This window comes from Ciconia boyciana, chromosome 2, assembly GCF_034638445.1.
Source record: "Ciconia boyciana chromosome 2, ASM3463844v1, whole genome shotgun sequence".
In the NCBI taxonomy this organism is placed as follows: domain Eukaryota; kingdom Metazoa; phylum Chordata; class Aves; order Ciconiiformes; family Ciconiidae; genus Ciconia; species Ciconia boyciana.
In genome coordinates, this window is record NC_132935.1 from 20,421,199 (window position 1) to 20,445,346 (window position 24,148).

The 24,148-nt window shown below is 44.4% G+C and overlaps 1 protein-coding gene across 3 annotated transcripts in view; it reads left to right on the forward strand.

The window, feature by feature from the left end:
* The window catches only part of RSPO2 (R-spondin 2), a 139,600-nt gene that overhangs the window by 12,088 nt on the left and 103,364 nt on the right, over positions 1–24,148 (forward strand). The window contains exon 1 of one of the 3 annotated variants that reach the window (XM_072852034.1): positions 15,040–15,266. The exons of the other annotated variants lie outside the window; for them this stretch is intronic. Coding sequence (XP_072708135.1) covers positions 15,173–15,266 — 94 coding nt within the window. The 5' untranslated portion in view covers positions 15,040–15,172. Of the gene's footprint in view, positions 1–15,039; positions 15,267–24,148 lie in introns of those variants that run through there. 3 annotated transcript variants of the gene reach the window in all.

The following is a 24,148-nucleotide window of genomic DNA, read 5'->3' on the forward strand; positions in this document are numbered from 1 at the left end:
TTTTGTTTTCAACCATAACTCTGTTGATAAAGAAACCAGAAGGAAGAAATGTGTTAGTTAGCGTGCTAGGTTGTGTTAGCTTAACAGGCAGAAATGCGTAAGAACAGCCAGTATTCATCCATCTTTCTTCAGCCAGGCAGTGGGATCACAGTAATTGGGGAATCTCTTTGATAACTATTAGACCATTTGTCACCAGTAGTGTCCCCGTGTGACCCCACAGGATGAATTAGTGGTCGAAAATCCTTTCACTTTCAGGTGCTTACATCCAAAATTTAAACCTGCAATGCCTTCCACAGCTGCAATCTAACCCTTGAGACTTCTGAATTCCCCACGTGGCTAAATCCCGATTCCGTGCATGCAGGCTGAGCTTTGCAAGAGCTGACGGTGTGTTCCTTCAGCTGGCGCGCACGCAGCGTCCAGCCTGCATGGTGGGCACCCTCTGAACGTACCCGCGATGCCTGGCCTAGCAGGAAAGCAAACAAAGATGAAGAGGGATGTATCTGCTGTACAGTCTGAGCACATGCCTGAGACACTCAGCTGCAGGCTTAAGTCCCTCTTTTTCCCTATTTAGAAAAAGGATTTGGACTTCAATATCTCACCTCTCAGGAAAGCACCAGGGTGGCTTTTACACTTCCTGAATGATTTTTGGAGCAGGCCTGGCCCAGCAAGTTTGAGAGTCGTTCCCTTATAATCAAAGCTTAAGTGCTTTATTCAAAGCAAACTGGTTATTTTCTTAAAAGAAACAAACTATTAATTGAGAAGCCAGTAACCCAAACACAAATACTTTCTATACCTTGTATACAAAACAGTGCGGTTTATGGAAAGGTTATGGTTTAACCAAAACTCCCCAGCAGCGTAAACAGAGTGACAAAGTGGATTTATTTTGACTGAGGTATCAGCTAGTGATATCTGAGACATATGAGATATCTGCAAAGGGAATCATTCTTAGCATAGCTATGCTAATTGCTAACTTCAGGTGGTTGGCTCAAAGGGTAGTTTTCTTCTACTATTTGTTTGAACAATTTACACAGTATTGCAAGATTTTTCTTATATGTCCGCAGTCTCATGCTGGACAGGTATGACTTACATAGTTTGTTTTTTTAAATTATTTTTTTTTTCACTGAAAATATGAAATTATTTTCATTAGCTGCTCCAGCGTGTTTTATCTGTTAAGGTACTACTTGCTTTTACGAAAACTCTCTGCTTCCAGAGTATCTCGCTGGAAGATTGAAAAAGCAAATCATAAAAATGAATGAACTTCTCAGTCAATATTGTATGTATTACAGTGTCAAATGCAGAAAGTTGCAGACAATTTGGGATTTAATTAAACACGCTGCAGCTACCTCAGCCAAATTTCTGACCCAGTATAAACAGACTCTACCAGGTTAGGTGTTAAAATAATATTTGTCATGGAATTTTGGTACGGCCTCTGTTCTGCTGGATCTGGGATTGCATGTTCGTAATGATTTATCAGCCTGATTAGATTGCCCACAACCAGGCCCAGACCTTTTGTCCTCGGGCTTCCTAAGCAGTCTCAGCCCTGTGTCCACTTCGCTGGCCTGGTGGGCTCTGTGCCAGCTCAGAAGAACCACCACTCATTTCCCCAGTTCAAGAGAGGCATGGACTTACTGGAGTGAGTCCAGCAAAGAGCTACAAAGATGATTCGGGGACTGAAGCATCTCACATACGAGGAGAGGCTGAGAGGGCTGGGGCTGTTCAGCCTGGAGAAGAGAGGGCTCAGGGGGATCTTATCCATGTGTATAAATAAACACCTTATGGGATGGAAAGAAGAAGAAGGAGTCAGACTTCTTGGTGGTGCTCAGTGACAGGGTGAGAGGCAATGGTCACAAGTTAAAAAACATTTAATTCAACCTGAACACAAAAAACCACTTTTTTACTGTGAGGATGGCCAAACATCAGCACAAGTTGCCCAGGGAGTTCGTGGAGTCTCCCTCCTTGGAGATATCCAAAAGCCATCTGGCATCGTCCTGGGCAACCAGCTCTAGGTGGCCCTGCTTGAGCAGTGGGGTTGGGGCAGATGACCTCCAGAGGTCCCTTCCAGCCTCAGCCATTCTGTGATTCTGTCATAATCACCTTTGTACATGAGACAGCTGAATGGAAATGTGCCAGTACCAAACAGTGCAACTGGCCCATATTTAACAAAAAAGTATGACACGGCCATGCAGCTATGCCAGCGCTAAAGAACCAGAGTATGACACGGCCATGCAGCTATGCAGGCCCCAGAACTTGCTAGGAGTATATTTTCCATGGTTGGCATGATACGCTTTCTCTTGCCTTGGACAGAGGTCCAAGATCTCCATCGGTACAAACCATCCACACAAGGACAATAGCTGGGAATGTCCAAAATAAATTGGTCCCAGCAACTACAGTATGAATGTGGCCAGGATCTGACACAGGGCTGGCCAAGCCTGAGTTCTGATGAAGTTCTGGAAGAAAGTTTACGGACACTGATGGGTCCTCTGGAGACAGAGGAGTATCCTGCTCCTGTTCTGAACATCTGAGTCACGCCCTGAGCATGAACATGAATGGGAGGGATTCTGGAGTAATCATCTTCATCCAAGGGTAGTTTGCATTTCTCAGGAGGGAAGCATTAACATAAGAATGACGTATGACCTGAGTGAGTGACTGAGTGAGCGAGTGAGTGAGAAAACCATCAGTGGTATGGAGAGGTCTGCTCTAAGTCTTGCCAGCAGAGTTTCATGCTGCAACTGTATTGCTACTATTACCACTGGTAAGAAAGATGATTTGCTACCTTCCCACCTTATAAGTTTAGGATTAGCTCTTCAGAATTTTTCCCCTCTTTCCATATTCCTCTTTAATAATAGCTGATTTTACAGTTGTGAGTTGCGGTTTTCCTTTCTTTCGGCAGCTGCTGGGTTCCCTGCTGTTGGCTGGGCAATAGCTCCTGCCCTGTGTCCCCTCCACAGAAAACACCGTTGTTGGCCTTTCTCCAGGCCTCTTCCAAACAGGCAGTGGGCAGTCTGGGTAAAAAGCAGACTTTCTTGACAAAACTGTATGTTATGACCCTATCAGCCTGGTCTTGGACCTCTTCTGTGCCCACTGCTTTTTGCTCCAGGTAGACCACATCCAGGTACACGGTGGCAATCCTGAGGATTCACGTGCAGGCGCAGACACGGCAAACATTTATTATTACAAAAAGAAGAGCATGGAAAAATTTATCTAGCTAGACTGGTTTTATGTGCTGTTTCCTGCCTTTCTTTTTCACCCCTTCCCTGCAGACAATCATAATTTAAGCGTGAAACATCTGACAAAACATCTGTAGTGATAAATGTGAATTTTAACTTGAGGTAGCAAAGCAATGTTCACCTAACATTTCACAGAATAGCAGCCTCCTTGGCTGACCCAGCAAGCAGTTGCTTTGCTGTATCACTCTATCAAATGATATTAGAGAAGCAGATACCAACACAAAGCATTGGGTCTGGCTTCCTTTAGCTTGGATGACGAGGTGATTTCCATGCCCTGGGTGTTACACAGCAGTCTGAGGGCTGCCTGAGGTGCATCAGAGCTGGTGAGTGAAACTCAGCAAACACGGTTAGTGCTGATTCCCTTTCTAACCATTTTCTTATCCTTGGCTTGTGAAGGGCATTTTTTAAAAACTCATGAAAGAGTAGGTAGCTGCAAGCCGGCAACCCAGAGACTTCCACTTCCCTCACAAATACCCAAAAGCTGACTCGTGTTTGTTCCATGGAGCTGCTCAGGAAACTGCTGGAGTCCTGGTGCGGTTACAGTTGCCTGCAAATGACGTCCTGACCAAAGGTATTAGGGAGGCAGGACAGTGTCCCTCCTGCTCTCCAAAGAGCCACCATAAGGGAGATTCTGCCCCCACCAGCGAAGGGTTTTGAAAAACATGGTCACCACGTGCCCTTACCTACAGCCATTGTCAAAGAACAAATCAAAGTTCACCGTTTTCTTTTGAAACAAGCCTGGGAAGTTCATGTGTTTCTTCTGTGCAGTAATTTACAGGCAAGGCCACTTAGCCGGGGAGTGAGAGACGGGTATTCAAACCCGTCCTTATCCTCGGTGCTCACATCCACATCTCCTGCCCCCCAAGTGCTGGTAGCTGGGTGCTTTCCTAACTGGAAACCAGCAAGAGATGCGTTGCTTCCTTACTCACAACAACTTTATCACTATTGATCACAGAAAGAGTGTGTTGTGGGCTGGTTGCTCCAAAGGAGATCTATAGCTGTGGGCTCTCAGCCTCCCGTTCTGAGGTGGTTTTGTAGCTTGACACATGTAACATTTTATGCAGTAACTGATGAATGTATATGTGTATCTTTTGGGGAGCAGAAACCAGAAACCCAAGCGTGGCTCTTTCCTAGGCGGTGGGTTCCTTTCTCCTGCTTCTCTCTAACAAATCCTGATTTCCATCCTGCATAGGGGCCCAGCAGCCATAGGGATGGCATAGATCGCCTCCTCCCCACCCTGCCTTCCCCTTCTAATTACTTAGGATATATTCAGAAATGTAGGTTTTGGTATCATCAGGCAAACGAGGGAAAATAGCCAGTTGTTGTGTAGTATGAGCATACTGTCGCTGGCTGTGTCTTTAACAATGAAGTCACCATAGCTGTGGTTTGCAAGGAGACCATTCCCAGAGATTTTCTCATAACAGGTCTGATAAATCACACTGACAGGGCTAAGGGGATAGACTGAAAATATTGATACACATTTCGTGCTTGTTTTGCATCTAAGGTTTGCGAATAGTTCTGTCAGAGAGGGTCTTGGCCTTCCACATTTGCTGCTTTGAGGTAGAAGCAAAGCTCTGCTCCCCCAGGACTTTTGAGATCAAGCTAAATGGTGCCACTGAGTTCAAAGCCTCCAGGGTGAGGAGCAAGCCGAGAGAGGGTTTTTTATTATTGTTATTTCTGTTTTGGATTTAGGTGCATCAATTCAGGTGAAATTTAATTGCAGACATTCAAATATGTTCCACTTGATTGATCCTTAAAGTTCTTCAACGGTTTAGCGCCTAGTTTCTACCCCATAAATATATATAAGGTATAAGATATAAGGTACCTTATCTTTTCCTAATATTTAAAAAGACATCTTAAGTTTTGAAGGTGACACTTTTCTAAGGGGACAGAAGTAGCACAAGATGCATTCACTTTTAAAAATCCCTTGCCTGAAACTGTCCCAGCCACATCCCTCTGCGTCCCTCATTCTGGGCACATAAAATGTGGATTTCGATACCGCAACAATTGCTTACTGTGCAAGATGCTGTTCCCCAGAAGTACTACACAGTGGGGAGTGGACTTGGGCCCAGTGTTATTATTAGTTGTATTCACCAAACCAGCTATCAGTCAGAAAATATTCAGCTGCCAGCTGTGGGCCAAACCAGGACTGGGGTGAAGGAAGGTTTGGGAGTGTCATGAGGGCATTGCAGATGATCAGTAGCTGTTTTTAGACTGAGCCATGTGATTTGTAATATTCCCTTTGTTAATTGTCATGCTAGCTAAAAACCCAAACTTTGTATTTTCCCCAAGGAGAGAAGCTGACATTAAATAATGAAGATCATCACTGAGGTCCAACCAATCTGAAAATACCCATTAAAGTGATGATAAAAACTTCAGTGTTGAGTTCAGGGAAAGCAAAGTGAAATATCTGCATTTGGCATGGCCTCACTTATTCTCCTGCTTTAAAGGGCTCAGTGGAGAAAAAAAAAAAAATAGTCCAAAAGAAAGTAGAAATTAAAGGCAGACAACATCTTCTAGATTATCATATGTATTACTCTGCCAGTGCAGGACTGAGTATTTCAATACTTAATTAAGCCTTTCAGTCCCTAAGGAGCGTGATTTATGGGCTTTCTGCTGATCAACAGAAGATAGGCATGGTTAAAGTCTACAGCTACTTACGTACTGTGGTTCATGCTTTTGGCTCCAGCAGTCCCCTTCTCAGCCCCTGGGGTATTGTTGAAATGGCAGACATCACAGTTTCTCTGCCCTATTTTCTAATTTAATTTTACTCTGAAGAATGATGACCTTAAATTTGCACTTTTTTTCCACTATGGTTTAGCTCTACCTTACTATAAGGACAGAAATGAGCCAAATTTTTGTTCCAGAAGGAAGGTACGATACACCTTTCCAAAACTTGCAGTGAAGCAAAAGCTGGCATTCAGCTCCCATCGTGATTAGCAGGGTATAGATCCCAAACAAAACAGGATTCTAGTGTGGTTTATGCACTTTTTAAAATTAAAAGCTGTATTTTGTGGCTCTCAAGTTCTGAAAATATGTCCTCGGGTACCTCTGTGCAATTCCTCTGACAAGACAGAATGTAAGCTCTTTTCTTGCCCTTTCACTGAAAACCTTCGTTTCTGTGCTTAGATATTTGTCACAACAACATCTCAAGGGCTGGCATCCTGAGCGCAGTGAGATCATACACCCGGCTCCTGTTAGTGTCATTAGCTGTTGCTCCTTTGGTGTAGGATTATCTATTGATCCAGGCTTTCTTCTGAGATGGGTGAAAGGAGGTGACAGTGTTTCAGAGAGAATGCTCATGAGTTCTCTTTTAATTTCTTTTCCTGAGCTTTGTTTGTTAGATATATAAGACAAGGGGTAATCAACGATGTGACAGTGGAGAAGTATAATATTCTGCAGATTACAAAAGTGTTTTGAACATATGCTTTTATGTTAATGGAGGCAATTTTACTTCTGAAACTCACTGTAGATTAACTACACAAATAGTTAGGATTTTATCTAGGGATTCTTAGCTGTCCAAAATTCTTTTTAAACTCCCTTCTTTATTATCATTTGGCAGAGGTACTTCTTGTATATTCCAACAAATATTGCAATCACTTTACTGCTAAATAGATATGCTGGAGAAAGCATGTGCTTAACATCACAACATTTAACACTTAGCCTTTATTAACATTAAGTAGTAAAGGTCTCTAAATTGTACTTGGAAGACATCTCCAAAGCCAGTTGCTAAATTAGAAGGTTATTCAGACAAGATGTTGAATACAAGATATGTCTATGCTGAACAATGCTTCTGTTACAAGGAAGTAATCTGCAAATTCTGACATTACAATGAAAAAGTTTCCATCTTATCTCTTTCCTCTTAATAACGGATCATTTTGAGAGCCACTTTTGATTATCAGTGCTCGTGGTGGTAACAGTTCTGTGTTTACAGGTATCCAGTCATCTTTGCTCCTCTTTCCTGCTGTAATCAACAGAAAGAGTGGGAAAACAAGGTAGGTGTCTCAAAGAGATAGGGCTAATCTCAAGGATGTCATTTTTTAAAAATATCTTAAATATTTTCTCTATCTGATGTATAGGTGATAAAGAAACAGAGGAAACAGAGGAAGTGCAAAGTAAAAACTAAACATACATTTAAAACAGAATATACCAGCAATATATAAATATAATTCAATATATAAATGCATATATACAAACAAACATATAAATACATATATTCAGATATAAAAGGGAGCTTATAAGAAGATAGGGTGCACAGAGAAAAGCCAAGAGGCAATGGTCACAGCTTGCAACAAGGAAAGTTCTCTCTGGATATATGGAAAAGATTTTCACTGTGAGGGTGGATAAGCACTGGAAGAGGTCACCCAGAGAGGCTGTGGAATCTTCAGTCTTGAACGTTTTCAAAACTCAGATGGTCAAGGGGCCCTCAGCAACCTAACCTAACTCTGAAGTTAGCTCTGCTTTGAGCAAGAGGTTAGACAGACAATCTTCCAAGGTCCCTTCCAAACTCAGTTACTCTATGATCTTGTATGACTGGGTTTGTATGTGTATGAGAGATAAAGCAGTGATTGCACAAAGCTTAGGGCAGAAGATGTAAAATCTATGTAAAAGTATGTAAAAAACTATGTAAAAACCAGTTCACATTTCATCTTTGCATTCCACAGGCCATTTTTCTGAGACTGTATTAGAGCAAATTTAAACTCATATATATATATACATGTTGCAAACCTCTATGCTATAGTTAGAGTGTGATGGAAAGCGGCGCAAAACAGAAAGCCTGAATTAGCTTGGTATACATTAATTTTTTTGTAATTTTCTGATCTATATGCTGGCAACCTGAAATCACCATTCTCCAAAAGAAGTGGATTATCTGCAGCTGCCAAGCTGGAATTTGAACTCTCACCTTCAGAATGCGATATCCACACACAAACACACTGGCTCTTGCACACTCCAAGAGAAATATGGTGTCCACAGCTGGCAAGCAGGAACTGGTTGTCTTGTGCCAGTCCAAACTGGGAGAGGAGGATATACATCATTTAGAGCATACTTTTCTTATTACTTTTTCTGTGATTCTTTTTTTTTTTTTTTTTTACAGAAAGAACTGGAAATTAAACTCAAGAGAGCTACAAAAGTTATTTTAGAGATGTTACCCCTTTTTTCCATTTGCTTCCCTGAGCCCTTAATGAAAACATAAAGCTTTAATGAATTTATTCTGCTTCAGGCAAAATGCTCATGGATACTGCTGGAAGTGTTACATGAGCAAAGCCTGCATAAGCAGGTCAAAAACTGAGGAGTTTCATCATGTTTCAGAGAGGGAGGAGAGTCAGAAAGAAGGCAATCTTTGATCTCCAACTCAATATGTAAGAGAATTTAGTTGGATTTGCTTCTAATCACAGCCTTTTAATACCTACAGTCTTCCTCCATGAGGCATCGGGTATTTTTGCTGAGACAACACATTTTTTTTAAATCAGCCTAGTTTTGCCACAGAGAATATTGAAAACCCTGTAGCCCAACAGAAGAATTTGGGATAGTTTTGCTTCACTGGCTTTACACAGAAAACAATTTTTAAATATCATTATAGCTTAAAATTAAAAATAAAATGATTGCTTCAATCATTTTATTGCTTCAAACCAGAGACAATTTTGTGAGTTTGGGTTTTTTGTGCACTGTGAATGTTGCAGAGATACCAGGTGGCCAGGTAGGGTTTGAAGGGAAGCTATGTGGGTGTCTGAAAGGTGCACTGGGCAGTCTTCTCACCCTATTTTTGGAACTCATGGTTTTTACAGGGTTGCCAAATCATCCAGGTTGGCAGGGACCTTGCAAGATCAGCAGAGCTCAGACCTGGTTCCTCAAGACCTTGTCCAAGAAAGGCGAGTCCACAGCTTCTCTGAGCAAACCTCTTTCAGTGCTTATTCATCCTTACAGGGAAAATTATTTTTTTTATACCCAGTGTGAACCTCTCCTGTTTCAGTACATGACTTCTGTAAGGATCCTGGCTCCACCTGCTCAGTAACTTCCTTGTAGGTATGGGAAGGAGCTGTTAGGTCTCCCCAAAACCACCTCTTCAGGACAAACAAGCCCATGTCCCTCAGCATCTCCTCACAGGACTAGTGCTTCAGCCCCTAAATGCCTTTGTGGCCCTCCAGTGGTCTTGCTCTGGTTTTGGGAGGCCCCAGACTGGGCATAATATTCCAACATTGTTATTTATTATTTTAGATCACTATTTGAAAAATTAATTAATTAAGTGTATTTTAAGAATTTAAAGGAGGTAAAGATTGACTTGGAAATAAAGAGTTGGAAGCTGGGCTGTGTATAAATTTATTTCTTTTTGGAGTTTAGATGTAAAGCTCATCAGGATCACTCATTTCTTTCACTGAAAATAAAGATACATCTCTACTTCAGTGTAAAGCTATGTAGACTTACATATTATTGCTGAGACTCTGGTCTTAGGAAAGATCATGACTTCAGCGTAGAGGAGATGAGTCACCCAACTATAGGAATATGGAGAAATTTCTTTTAAAATAAACTTTGGTATTGTTTATTTTAAGATCTCTGTCTGCTATGTGTTGAAGTTAGGATACTTACAGATCACATCCTATGGAGCCCAATAAAGAATGGAAAGGTTCAATTACTTTATATTGCAAAAGCAGCAGTGCTTTGGCTTTAATACAGCCAAAGTGTGGAAGGTAAGATCTTTTACAGTCAGTGAAACCTATGTGGAGCACAACACATAAAACTGAGTTTTCAATGAACGGAACTCTAGTTCTATAAAATAATGTGCTTTCAGAACAGTGTATAATGAATCATCTCAGCAGGGTTCAAGTGCATTAATTTGGCTGCTGAGACTTTTGAATAACTTGTCTAAAATACACCCCTTCCTAGCTATCCCCACAGCTGAAGCTGTTGCCCAGACTCTCATCATCTGGTATTTCAATCATTGCCACATCATCTTCTTGGGCCTTGACTAACGCATTCTTTCTATGACCATGTTCATCGAACATACTATTGCTCAGATAATTTTCCCAGTTCCTCACTTTGACAAAGTCCCCCCTAGAATGCGTGCAGTGTTCATGAGTGCTGCAGGATGGTACACACACAGTGCCATGCCTACAGGAATTCATCTCTGTTGATTTCAGTGGGACTACAGACACAAAAGTCTACCACATCCTACAGAACCCATCCCAGTACTTTTCCTTCCTCTGCTCTTGGGCCTCTCAAGCCCCCTGACTCTTTTCCCTCTGACTGTAAACATGTTCTCGGCTCTGCAGACTCTAATTTGGCTTCTGGGCCACTGACGCCATTCTTCCCAAAATCTTTAATGACTTTTTCTTCATCATATCTCAAAGTTACCTTCATTCTTCTTGATTTATCAACCATCATAAACAGCTAGCTATGTGCTTGAACTCTTGTCCTCCATTAGCTCTGCGGTTCTTCTTGTTCTCCTCAGCCTTTGTTTCCTGTTATCGTTCCTTCAGAAGCTCACCCAAAGGGGATACTCTGGTGATCCTCATCCACCTCCCAGCTGCCTGACAGGGGCTGACTAGTCTCTTCAATGTATCTCTTCTTTCCTCCTTCTACCCTCTATCTCTGGGTAGTCTTCTCTGAAAACACAAAATCAGACATTATTTCTGTAATGGTGACTAGTCATCATCTGAGACTTACCTGCAGATTTGGCAACCAAACTATATCTAGTCTATATATAGAAAGAAATACTTTCCATGCAGCCTATTTTAAAACATGAGTTTTCCATCCATCAGAGTGTCAAAACTATCATCCAGATTCTTATTGCCAAATACCTTGCTTTTTGCAACATTGTATTCTGTGAATTTAAATCCAGTTTAGCATGCTGTCTATCTAGCATTGTGTTCTTGGCCATTAACTTTGATTTTAATGCTCTTTTTCTTGCATACTTCCACTGATTCTTCCTCATAATAGGAAGCATAAGCTGCTTGTCTTCTCTTTGAAAGCACTTCTTGCCTATCATATCTCATAAATACCGAGAGTTTACCTCCAATCGCCATTTGATCCAGGATGCAGGTCTCCATCACTCAAATTCTGGATCTTTCGTACAAGTGCTTTCATACTGTCTCCTTAACAGCCCATCATGCTTAGAAAGAGTTCTTGATAAATACTTTTAAAAAATAATTAATTATATTCCTTTAAAATCATCATAGCTGTGTTTCCTACCAAAGTCTTGAAAATGCCACTCCAGCTCAGCCACATGCCTGTTACAGACCAACAGGGTCTCACTGTCTGCCGATGTTCCCCGTCAGCTGTCTTTTGATGTAAATCACATCAAGCAGTCCTGAGGAAGTAGCTATGTCCCGTACTTACATGGCATGAAAGGATGCTAGCCCATGGCTAGTGCTGCCAGGTATTACGTGGGCTGCCTGTGGGTGGTCTAGCCTGTCTGGCTCAAACTGGATGTTGAAATCCCAGCCGGTTCCCGAATCATCGACTGCAGGCTTCCTCTGCAGAGCTGGCTCCCACCTGGGCTACTGCCTCCCCCATTGCATACAGGGAAAACTCAGTGCTGAGCTTACTCCTGCCCTCAAAGACTAGGAATTTCACTTGGAGATACTTTCCTCGTATTTATTTTCCAGGTCTGGGAGACCTTCAAAGGAGCCTGGGATGGAGAAGGGTGACAGGCTATCCTTCCTTAAGAAATGGGGAAATGTCTGAGACTTGTTTCCCCGAAACCCAGTACTACACTTTGAGAGACCTCAGTCATCTTCAGTGTCAGCAGGGCACCTTTCTGAAAGTCCATTTATACTTTTATATATTTCAGACACACCCATAAATGGAGTTGTATTAGTGGGGAGGTCCTGATATCACTGTTTACATAAAGGACTCTGAGCCTTATCTCCAGGTAACTGCAGTAGACTCAAAGCGCCATGACTATGGGTTTGTAGACCTGAAAACAGTAAAGGAGATCAGTTCCTGGAGTCCTCACAAAGGTGTAGCTAACATTGCTGTTTGATTTCCCTTCTTCTTGTAGTCTGATCTCTCTCTCCCTTGCATTGCAGCTCAGAAGGATCTGTGGGGTGGTGGTACAATTTTTATTTCTGCATCAGAAAATAGAAACCGTGTACTCTAAAGATATTGCTAGTACAAAAAGTCTCAGTCTCAGCTGTCTGTGGCACACAATCTGTCACATGAATTAGAGTGGATATGGAGACTACACATCTTGGAGAGCTCCGGTTGCCTGTAAACATCCTCCACTAAAATTAAATACGGCCTCTGTTGCAACAAGTTTTATATATATATATATATATCTCCTTTGGAAAGTTTCACTGTGTAAGTAGATTGGGGAAAATAAAGACCACAAACCACACATATAGAGGCCTTATTTTTTGCACTCTCTCACATAGCATCCACTCCAAATCCACTTGGAGACCACTGACACTGAGCTAGAATGACCTTGACTGACCTAGTGCTTAGGTCTGTGTTAGTTAGTTGACGGGTCCCATCTCTGTAATTCTTAGATTATGACGATGCTGAAAGGTATGAGGTGCTCTGTGTAGCACAGTGGGATGTCATACACTGTAATCCCATAATGACAGTTAAGATAAATAAAGATTTGACATCAGAAGATATTCTTATGTATTGTAATGTGACTTTAAAAAATCTTTACATTTCATACTAGTGGTTAAACTAGTATAGTACTACTACCGTACAGTAGATAAATGTAAAGAAGGGCAGCCCAGGGCTTACAGCACTATCTGAAAAATTAGGAAACTCAGGATCAAGTTTTGACTCTGTTGCATTCCTCCTTTTTCATTTCAGACAAGTTATTTAGCCTCTTTGTAACTCAGTCTTCCATCTGCAAACTGAGGATACTGATGCTTCTCTGCTTCTGAGGAATTTTATACTGATGAATACCATCAAAAGTTCTGAGGTCTCAGGATGGTACGGTAAACACCATACAGTCAGACCTCATTTATCTGTGGTCAGATTGTCTGGGCCATGGATGAAAAGCCAGCTTGGGTCTAACACGATTTATTAGCTCAGGCACAGCGCCATGTGAATGCAGTTACGCTCTTTCTAGGGCCAGCTCTGCTCTGGAAAGAGTACATCTGCTTTTGTGAGAACCTAGCTGGCTCCATCCCGAGGCAGCTCAGGTATTTCAGCACCACATTTCCACAACCAGAAGCGCTGGGATGTGGAAAGGAGCAGAAACACCCAGCAGTCAGCCAGGATCCGGCTGGGTTTATGAGACCTGGCCTTGTGCCAGTCGTGCCAGACCCACGCTGTCTCCCCAGCTTTTGCAGCTGCCCCGTAGCACCCCAGGTCCCACGGGGCTCATTAGGTCCATTAGCACATCAGGTCCAGCACCGCAACCAAGGAGCCACGGTCTGTTGGCGCCTGCAGCGCTGGGGAACAGGCTGCGAGTGAGGAGCAGAGAAATCAAATGGCTCTGTGGGGTCAGTGTAGTTGATGCTATGAGGAATTAACAGACCCTCCAGCATCAGAGCTAAATTCACCTGGAACCTCTTGGGTGTTCCCTTGTTTCATACTCTTGTCTGTACTATTAGCATTCCCACTTTACCAGCTTTGCAATACCTTTGCCAAGTAGAGATGAGGCTAGAAACAGCTAAAAATCACTAACTAAAGTTATAGTTTAGGACTTCAAGAGCCGTCTTCCCAGGACATTGAAAGTGGTACTTCAAAAAGGCTTTGGAACGTGCGAGATCAGAATTTTAGGAAGCCAGAAGAAAAGGAGGGGAAAATAAATGGATCAAGGTCTTAAAACCAGGGATGAAAGAAAGGGAGTTAATTATCAAACACTGCGGGAAGAAAGAAAAAAAAAGGAAAAAAAAAAAGGAAAAAAAGAGGGAGAGAAGTGAGCAGGACAAGGTTTCCCAAGGCTACGAGCAGTGCAGGGAAACGACGGGGAGGCTTTGCGGGGAGCGGGAGCGGCGCGCCGAGGAAGAGCCTCCGGGCGAAAGCCTCAGCGGCTCCCGGGGCGGGGGGCGCGGGGCGGGCGGGCGTTAGGGCCCGGCGGAGGCGGGGGCGGGGGCGCGGCGCCGGGCGGCGCTAGGGCCGGGCGGCGGCATGGCCGGGGCCGCCGCACCACCTACGTCCCGCGGCCCCGCAGCCCCGCGGAGCCCGCGCGGCCCCGCCGCCGCCCCCGGCGGAGAGCCCCCGCCCCGCCGCACAAAAGGAGCGGGCGGAGGCGGGCGGCCGGGGGAGCCGGCGGAGCGGAGGAGGCGGGGGGGGGGGGGGCCTGGCGCGGACACCGCCTGCATGTGCCCGGGAGCCCCCGCCGCGCGCCCCGCCGAGCCCGAGCCCCGGCGGGCCCGCGCCTGCCCGCGGGGGGCGGCCCCGCGGCGTGGAGCCGCTCTCCGGACCCGGCGGCGGGGCGGGATGGCGGCGGGGCCGCGCCGCGGAAGGTAGGGGGGGCGGCTTCGCCCCGCCGTGCCCGCGACCTGAGCGCCTGTGGGCGGGGTGCGCCCCTGCGCCGGGATAAATAGCGCTTTCCCTCGGCTGACAGCCCGTCCCCGGGGCGCACGGGGGTGCCGAGCGGCAGCGCTAGCCCGCGGCTTGCCGTCGCCTGGGGGGAAAAGTTGGGGCTCTCGGTGACTCCGCCTGGGGCCCCGCTCCTGCCCTGACCTGGGGTTGTGATTTCCCCCCCCCCCCCCCCCCTCTTTTCGTTTCTCGGGGAGAGCCGGAGAAGGGGGAGGACCAGGAAAGGAGCCAGGCTTCTCCCCTCTCTCTCCCTGCAGCGCAGGGGAGATGCTGGAAGCGGCTGTGAGTTCGCAGCGCCCGAGAAGGGGAGCAAGAGGCGTGTGAGCTCCTGCCGGTCCCCGCGGCAGCCGCTGCCCCGCGGCGCTCCGCCGGCCCCCTCCTCGCCCGGGGCCGCTCGCAGCCCCGCACGCAGCCGGCCGCCGCCTCCGCCGCCCCTCGCCGCCGCCGGAGGAGGCTGCCCACCCCCGCGGCCCAGGATGCAGTTTCGCCTCTTCTCCTTTGCCTTGATCATCCTGAACTGTATGGATTACGGCCACTGCCAAGCCGGCCGCTGGAGACGCAGCAAGAGAGGTGAGTACCGCCGCCGGCTCACCCGGGACACCCGCCCGGGGCGGCGGGCAGGAGTGCTTGCGGAGCAGGAGGGGGCTGCCGGGGGACTGCGTGCCCGTGCCCGTGCCCTCCCCGCCGCGGAAGGGGAGCTCTCCGCCAGGTGAGCCGCGCCCCGGCTGCCCCGGCTCCCCGCCCGCGGGCTCCGGGCCGGCACGTGGGGCGGCGGCGGCGAGCCTGGGGGCGCGGGGCCGTGCCGGCGCGGCGACCCCTCCGCGGGGCTGCCCGCCGCCCTCCTGCTGGGGAGGCCGGGCCGGGAGCGGGAGGAGCGGCGTGGACGTGAGCTCCGACGGGAAAGGACCGTCCGGAGCGGCGCGGCTGCTCCGCGACCCGCGTGGGGCTGCCGGGGACGGGGACGTCGAGCGAGCGGTAGGTGCCAGCCCCCCGCGGCCCCCGGCCCCCCGCCGCGGCGGTGTCCTGCTCCCCCGCGGGGCCGGCAGCCCTGGGGGGTCTCGCTGGGAGCTGCCGGCAGCCGCCGCCGGCCCCTCGGCCTCAGCGAAAGCCGCCGATTTCGCCGTCGTGACTCGCCGAACGGCTCCCGGCAGCCAGAGGTGCGCTGTTAGCCCCTGCTGTTAAGGCTCGCGTGTCCGTGGGGCGGACTTTGAGGCTGCCTTCCGTGGACCATCCTCGGAGCGCCCGTGTTTCCGAGGCAGAAAGGCGGCTCCTCCCCTCCCCTCCCCTCCCCTCTCCTCCCATCCCATCCCCTCCCGCGTCCCCCCGGCCCCGCCGTGCCGCTCCCGCGGGGCTCGGGCGGCTCAGCCCGCGGGAGAACCGCGGCGGCGGAGCGAACCGCGCCTTGCCCAGCGCCGAGGGGCTTTCTATGCCGCCAACTTTTGCTCAAAGCCTGCAGATCCCTTTGAGGAAGAAAGAGAGAAACGGTGCGTGAGGGTTTAATCTCCTTTCCTAAGATGCTCGTGTCGGGATGCCAGAGTTCAGGAGTCGGAGCGGTGACATGTGCCAGTACAGCACCCATGTGGACGAAAAGGTTACTGCAGCTCTTCCCCAGCTGTCAGGGTTGTCTGTGGCGTTTTTCTTTTTCTCTCCTTTTTTTTTTTTTTCTGGGACGGGGTGGGGGGGCACACCTTCGGTATAAAATGTTTTTATTATCCACATACTCTGAATTATTTTGCTGTCCCTTTTCCTGTTATTTTCTCGGACATGTCTCCCATCCCCGTTTCTAAAGTTAGCTGAAAATCAGGTGGCTCAGCTGCTGAGAAATTTGTATTTCTGAAAGAACTGCACTTCTAGTGCAATTATTTGGAAGGGGAGGGAGCTAACATCTCCAGTGTTAAGGTGGTACAAACAGTAATAAAACTGTGGGAGGAAAATAGTTTGCACTTTCATGCATATGCCACCTTCAGAGTAGGTACAAATAAAAGTGTAAAGCAATTTAGTTTTGATGTTTTTTCAACAGATGGTTTCCAGAATTTAATTTTTGTGTGTGTGTGTGGTTAAAATGATAGCAGTCCTTTAAAGTGACCGGACTATCTGTGCTAACAAAGGGTATACTGTGTCTTTAATTAAATGTGGAACTACTTAGAGTGCTGGCTAGACAGCGGAGGGTGATAGTGGTATTTCTGCTTTACAACAGAGCTTAAGGATTGCATTGTGGGAGTACCGAAATGAATAGACATCTAACTCGAGTTGTGTGAATTGTCCTCCTACAAAAACTTAAGCTGGTTTTAATTGATCTCATGTTCGCTGATTGATCTTAGACCAATTGTTGTGCTTGTTGAACAGTTGGCTTTTCCAAAGGAGATTGATTTAAATTAGTTTTTAGTTTAGTTATTGGATAAATAACGTCAGTATTGACAGTTGACTTACTGGCACTGTTTTGTGCTATCACCTAAGGGTTTTGTTTTGCGCTTTGAAGAATGCAGTCTTTTTCAGTTAATAAGTCTGAAGAAGTAAGCATAGCCAGTTCTAAGCACTGAAAGCAAAATGTAAGAATGTATTCAAATTATAATAGACATTTGCTATGACACATGCAGTCTGAAGTAATGCTTTCATACAGGACCCAAAATTCCAATAATTTCACAATTTTTCCATATCCCATCTGCAAATAATCAGGCATTCACTGTGGGGTACTGGCAGTTAAAATTTCTCTGGCATTCTGTTTTGTCTGTTACATGATCTCAGATGCTCCATAATATCATTTTCTTAATGAAATAAAATTTTTGGCATAAATTAAGTCTCCTGTGCGGTAGAAATCAATTGCATTCAGTCTGGAATTATGGGCAGATATCATGTGTAGAAGATTTTTTTTTTTTTAAAGCAGCTAAATGTACAGTAAACTTTAAGTATATATGCCTGTATTGGAGTTTGCATGGATTGGTAGCTGATGTAGAATACTCTAGTAAACAAGAGTTTAGTAAATCTGGGGGTATATTCCCAGATTTCTTCATTCCCCTTCCGCTTTCAACCCTTTCCCAAACTAAGGCATACAGCACCACAGTAGAAGCAGAATGAAAATTAAGGTTTAGAATGTGGTTCCTACCTGGCATTGATTTGTGTTTTGTTAGTCAATGTCACTTCTTTAAAAATTATTCAGTAAATGCATTATAATCAACAGATTCTGTTAACTCCACTGCTGCTCTTAGTTACTTTTGCAGCTCATTAGAATGTTGCTTTGCCTAGTTGGGTCAGAGCAGAACCTTACTTCCCTTGAAACACCCCAGCAAATTCTCCCTTTGGATGTCTCTGTCCTGAGCAGGTAATTACGATTACTTGCCTTTCTTTCAGAAGCTATTCTAAAACATATTTAAGGGTTACATAGCTTAAAGGACAGTGGTGTAATGTAATCTCACAGCTGTCTTAGCCTAATATCAAGCACGTTCTTTCCCTTTCTTGTTTAATTGTATAACTTGATTTTTCATTTCTCTTGGATACCTACTCGCTTGTTCATTTCTGTCCTGGTTTCGACTGGGATAGAGTTAATTTTCTTCCTAGTAGCTGGTATCGTGCTGTGGTTTGGATTTAGGATGAGAATAATGTTGATAACACACTGGTGTTTTAATTGTTGCTGAGCAGTGCTTACACTAAGTCAAGGACTTTTCAGCTTCTCATACTGCCCTGCCAGCGAGGTGAGCAATTGCATTGCACATCACTTGTATTGTATATTCTTTTATCATTATTATTATTTTCCCTTCCTTTTCAGTCCTATTAAATTGTCTTTATCTCAACCCATGAGTTTTACCTTTTTTCCGATTCTCTCCCCCGTCCCACTGGCGGGGAGTGAGCGAATGGCTGTGTGGTGCTTAGCTGCCTGCCAGGTTAAACCACGACATTTTCAATGAAAATTTTTCTTTTCTTCAGATTTCTCTTTAGCAGTCAGCATAAGATGAGCAGCTTCATGTCTTAGCTTTTCACTGAATATCACAGGGTGCATGAAAGACCAGTGGTTTTTCCCTTGTCTTTAAGACCTGATAAAAAAACTTTCCCAAAGAGTACCACAAATCAAAATGGGAGTATATAGAAATGAAGACTGTCAGGCTAGCTTACTGGGGCATGCGATGGTATTCTGCAAAAGCATTGACAGAAAAGAATATAGGGTTCATTGTAAACAGCCATCAAAAATTAGATGCTAACAAAATTCCCTGAGGGGAAAAAAGTCAATGTGACAGTGCCTGCATCAATGGGAAAACTTAACTAGAGTACAGAGAGGCTCTCTGGAGTTGGTGAGACCAATGTTATGTATTTGGAGAACAGTTAACTTTTTGTCTGTGGGTTAAGGCTTAAAAATCTTACAAGGAAGCTGTACCTTGTTTTCCTCAGGTGTTACATTAAATGCTGGTAACAGAATTTGTAAAAGATCCGAGGCATGTTAACACTTTCTGGAGTAATTTCCCAGGTACTTGTGATCAGTGGTAAAGCTTTGGAGGGTAGCTTCTGTTGCTCAGCCCTTTACTACTTATGGCAGTTAGTTATTAAACATTCTTTTTATACACATCATTACTACAGCAGTAAGAATATCTTAACACTGTAACCATTGAGAACTTTTAAACTTTTCGCTACTTATGCTCTGTTATCTGGTAAGTCTGAGGAAGTTTATTAAACTAAAATGTCAGCAGAAGCCAGAACTTTGGTGTAAGTGAATGAATCCCGAACTAGCTAATGATGTGGTGTTACGGAGGATAATCGATGCTCAAGTGGAGCATGAAGGTCTGCAGAAAAGATGCTCAAAATGCCAAGAGCAGGATTCAGCATGAAAACAGACACCTAAGTGTGGCTGCTTGATTCAGTTGCCCAAAATAGGTTTCTAGTGCTGCTTGTGATATTTAAAGGATATCATTTTGGGCCTGGCATGTACATGACCTTCTTGAGCAACTGGAGGCCAGGCAGGATACCCTGCAGCAAGTCATATGCATCTGACACCCTTAGGTGTCTCAAGGCCCTTTATGGTGGAAACTGAAAATGGGGAGCATGTGCTGGCGCAGCGTTGCTCTGTGTGCTTTTCCTTTCCTGTATCCATCCCTTAGCTTCCATTACACGTCACTTGGGGTTAGCATACTGGGCTAGATGGGTATGTCCCGTCAGACCTTGAAGTTTATGCTTATATGCTTTTGTATTAAAACCTGCAAGAAGATTTACAGTGTGATGAAGAACTGACATTTGTCTGCTTGATAAACTTGGCTTAATTTTATGTTTTCCCTTTTTTAGGGAAGGGAGGGAATGTATATTTTCCAAAGCTTGGCTGAAATCTGTTACTAGAGCAGTTCAAAATGCATGACAAATACCAAAAGTGAGGTTGTATACTAATATAGGGAAGCTATGATAACTGCAAGAATGCAGTTTTTTACTTCAATGTATAATTTACAGTACACAGGCCAGCATAATTACTATGATAAAGTATGTTAGCATAGTGTTGTTTACATAAGCTGCTTTTAATGAAAAATATGACATTATTTAAAAGCTAGGAAGTGGAAGAGTTGTTCACTATCAAAATTCAAGGCATAAAGTGATAAACAATGGCCTTTCTGTAAGCTGTTTTTTTTTTTGTTTTCTTTTTTCTTTCTCTTGCTACTTCTGCCAAGAGTCTGACTATGCAATGGAGGTCTGCATTTCATTTCTGATCATCTAGCTGTTTTTTTTAATACCAAAAAACCTTAGCTAACCATAGATTAGAGGGGACTGTCTAGTCAAACCTGCAGATCATCACAGGTTGCAGACTTTTCCCAGTGCACTGTACCTCAAACTTAGAAGCTTATAGCTGACCATAACATCCCTTTCCAAAAATGCATCTTGATTATAAACTCTGGGGGTGGGATTCATATGACTACATGTAATTACCTGCAACATGAATGTCTACACTTTCTTTTATAATTGATGTAGTGCTAGTTGGTACAGTCCATGGAGCTGTTGGAATGATTAACTCCATCCTACAGTAGCTGCCTGCCTTTGATCAGATAAAGCATAACCCAAACTCAGTAAATATTAAATAAGATGACTTGGTTGCCTCTAGCTATAACTGAAATGTGGTTCAGATGTACACATCTTCATTGTTAGCTCCTGAAGTAAGCTGAAATCAACCCCAAATGAGAAGGGATGCACCACATCCAATCTTCTGACCTTTTATTAAGATTATGTGTTGGTGTAGCTCTGTTAAAGTTAACAGATACAGTCCCTGAAATTTATACTTTCTCTTGTATTAGAGATTTATTTAGCTTCAGGTATTTTTTTAATACTAAATTAAATTCCTCAGGCATGCCCTCTCTTCACCTCCAAGTTTTGTTCAGGCACAGTTGGAGAACCTTTCGTATTTGTCTAGGCTCCAAGTATTTGCTAATCCTTTTCTTAGTGAAAAGCATGACTTCATACATGTTGGCTGTTGATAATGCACAAATGTAACAGCTTGATCCTTTCGTCATGGGCTGCTGTAGACACCAAAATTAGGTGCTGCCATGGTTTGTATGCTCGTTGTCTTTGTGGTACTTGTTTAGCAGATGCAATGCTTTGGAAAGCATCAGTTGGGTGCTGCAAAGTCACTTTGTGCATGCAGAGTAAATCTATTGCTTTTTGGGGCAGTAGTGCTGGGTTTAAAGCCTGTTAAATCTCTTACCAAGTAATTTTTGGTGTAGAGTGTGGAATAGGCTTGTGGTATGACTTTTTGATACTTGGATTCTGACTGATACATCTTAGGAAGTGAAGTGTCAAGTGGATCTTGCTTCTGAGCACCATCAGGCAGACGCAGAGTTTGCATTGTACAGATACTTCTCCTACCTAAACGATGGCTTTGTCCAGCCAGCTCCATATGTAAGGGCCACTTATTGACCAGGGTTTACTGTTATACTTGCTGAACTTCATATATCTGTGGGCAGTAAGTTAACTTGTGAGCCTGACTTGAAACCTAGCTGCATCACTTTATTCTCTCTACATCTGGCTGTTCCAGCTCTTGCAGCGTTTGCCATGAGGTCAACCGTCCTGTCCATTTTCACTAATACTTTTTCAGAACTCTGGAAGTGGTCTCTCCAGTGTATGCTCCAAAAAGGCAGATGATGGTGCAACCTAGTGTCAAACACTGGAGAGGCAAGAGTAAAAGAAAGAATCTGACGGACATTCTAATTAATGTCACTTTTCCAATACAGTTTCTGCAGTGGAGATGGGGGGCAGGAAGGAAGAATTACAAGAAATTTATGTTTGTACATAATCCTGTTTCAAAATACTTAATTGATGTGAAAGTTGATGTTCTGAGCATGGAATGGAGATAGCAACTGTAACTCACCTGAAGTGATGGAGTATCACAATACTTTCCTCTGTAGATCTTCCTCTGAATTACAAGGGTTTGAGACCTTAATTGTATGTCTTTACTTCGGGACTGCTCCATCTTAGTACCTTGATTTCGAAGCTATGCACACCTCTGACCATTATCTATCAAACTGTGGTCCATGGAGCAGGTGCTAGCATTTTCTGGACATGTACAGGTCATACTGCCTCATCCTTATGTTTGTGCTTAAATAGTCTTGAATGCAACACTCCAATGAATATATGTTCTATGCTTTAATCTTACTCTATTTTGATGCAATTACTTGTTGCTTAAATGTGAAGTTGTCACCTCAAATTTCTTTTTAGGTGGTAGCATGTGAAAGACTGGTGATTAAATTTCCTGGCCTTTCCTCTTCTTTATGGACTTGAATGCCCTTAACAAGGCTAAGTGCCGGGTCCTGCACTTGGGTTGCAACAACCCCATGCAACGCTACAGGCTTGGGGAAGAGTGGCTGGAAAGCTGCCCAGCAGAAAAGGACCTGGGGGTGTTGGTCGACAGCCAGCTGAATATGAGCTGGCAGCACGCCCAGGTGGCCAAGAAGGCCAACAGCATCCTGGCTTGTATCAAAAATAGTGTGGCCAGCAGGACTAGCAAAGCAATTGTCCCCCTGTACTCGGCACTGGTGGGGCTGCACCTTGAATACTGTGTTCAGTTTTGGGCCCCTCACTACAAGAGAGACATTGAGGTGCTGGAGCATGTCCAAAGAAGGGCAACGAAGCTGGTGAAGGGTCTAGAGCACAAGTCTGATGAGGAGCAGCTGAGGGAGCTGGGGTTGTTTAGCCTGGAGAAAAGGAGGCTGAGGGGAGACCTTATTGCTCTCTACAACTACCTGAAAGGAGGTTGTAGAGAGGTGGGGGTCTGTCTCTTCTCCTATGTAACAAGCAATAGGACAAGAGGAAATGGCCTCAAGTTGCATCAGGAGAGGTTTAGATTGGATATTGGGAAAAATGTCTTCACTGAAAGGGTTGTCAAGCCTTGGAACAGGCTGCCCAGGGAAGTGGTTGAGTCACCATCCCTGGAGGTATTGAAAAGACATGTAGATGTGGTGCTTAGGGACATGGTTTAGTGGTGGACTTGGCAGTGCTAGGTTAATGGTTGGATGTGATGATCTTAAAGGTCTTTTCCAACCTAAACGATTCTATGATTCACAGTACAAACTGTGAAGAGCAAAAGAATACAAATAAAGAAATAAAATTGTAGTATGGGGCAGAAAGATATGATTTTTTTTTAAGGGAAAGCAGAGAAGCAACTGGTATTCTAGGTACCTTGATTATGTGATTGCAAAGCAAGGGGAGGTTTTTAAGATCCCATCTGCCAAGATGTGGTGAGCAGTGAAAAAAATGTTCATGGACTCTGTTTCACTGTAATAGGAGAAACATCTTTTGATAGCTGGCAGTTTGCAAATCTTGGCATCCAGTAAATAATCAGTTATGTATTTCTTCTTGAAATACCAATTTCAGTAGAGCCAAGTACTTGATGTATCTGTAAGACTTTGTCCTTTTATAAGGGAATGGAATTTATGCTATCTGCTCTCATTCCTTTTTTTTGTTGTTTTTTTACGGGATGTTTGTATGACTGTAACAAGGAAAGCCTAAGTAATTACAAGTAATATTTAGAAAAGGCATGCAGTTCTGTAATTACATTTCAAAATAAACATTTTGAATTATGAACATTATTTGAAGAGGGTAAGAGCAAATCTCATGTATGGTTAACACAGATGCAAAATACTATGAAAATCCTTCTAGTATGATTTTCTGTTTTAAAAAATAATTTTTGCTCTCTAGGATTTAAAAAATGTAAATCTAAAAATAGTCCAGAGTGTATGGTTTAGGGATTATGAGTCTCAAATTTACCTTGCAGAAACTTTTGTCTATTTTTTTGGAGAATTGTCAAGATTTTCTCCATCTTGATGAAAACCAGACCCAAACATAGATGTAGTGAGACGGAGGAAAGGACCTAGAAGATAAATAGTGTTTGTGATGTTGGCTTTTAGGTACTGCCTAAATTGGTGGGTTTTTTACTCACTGGGCAGTTGGAGGAACATGAACTCCCAAGTGCACCATGTGCAGCAATGAAGACAATG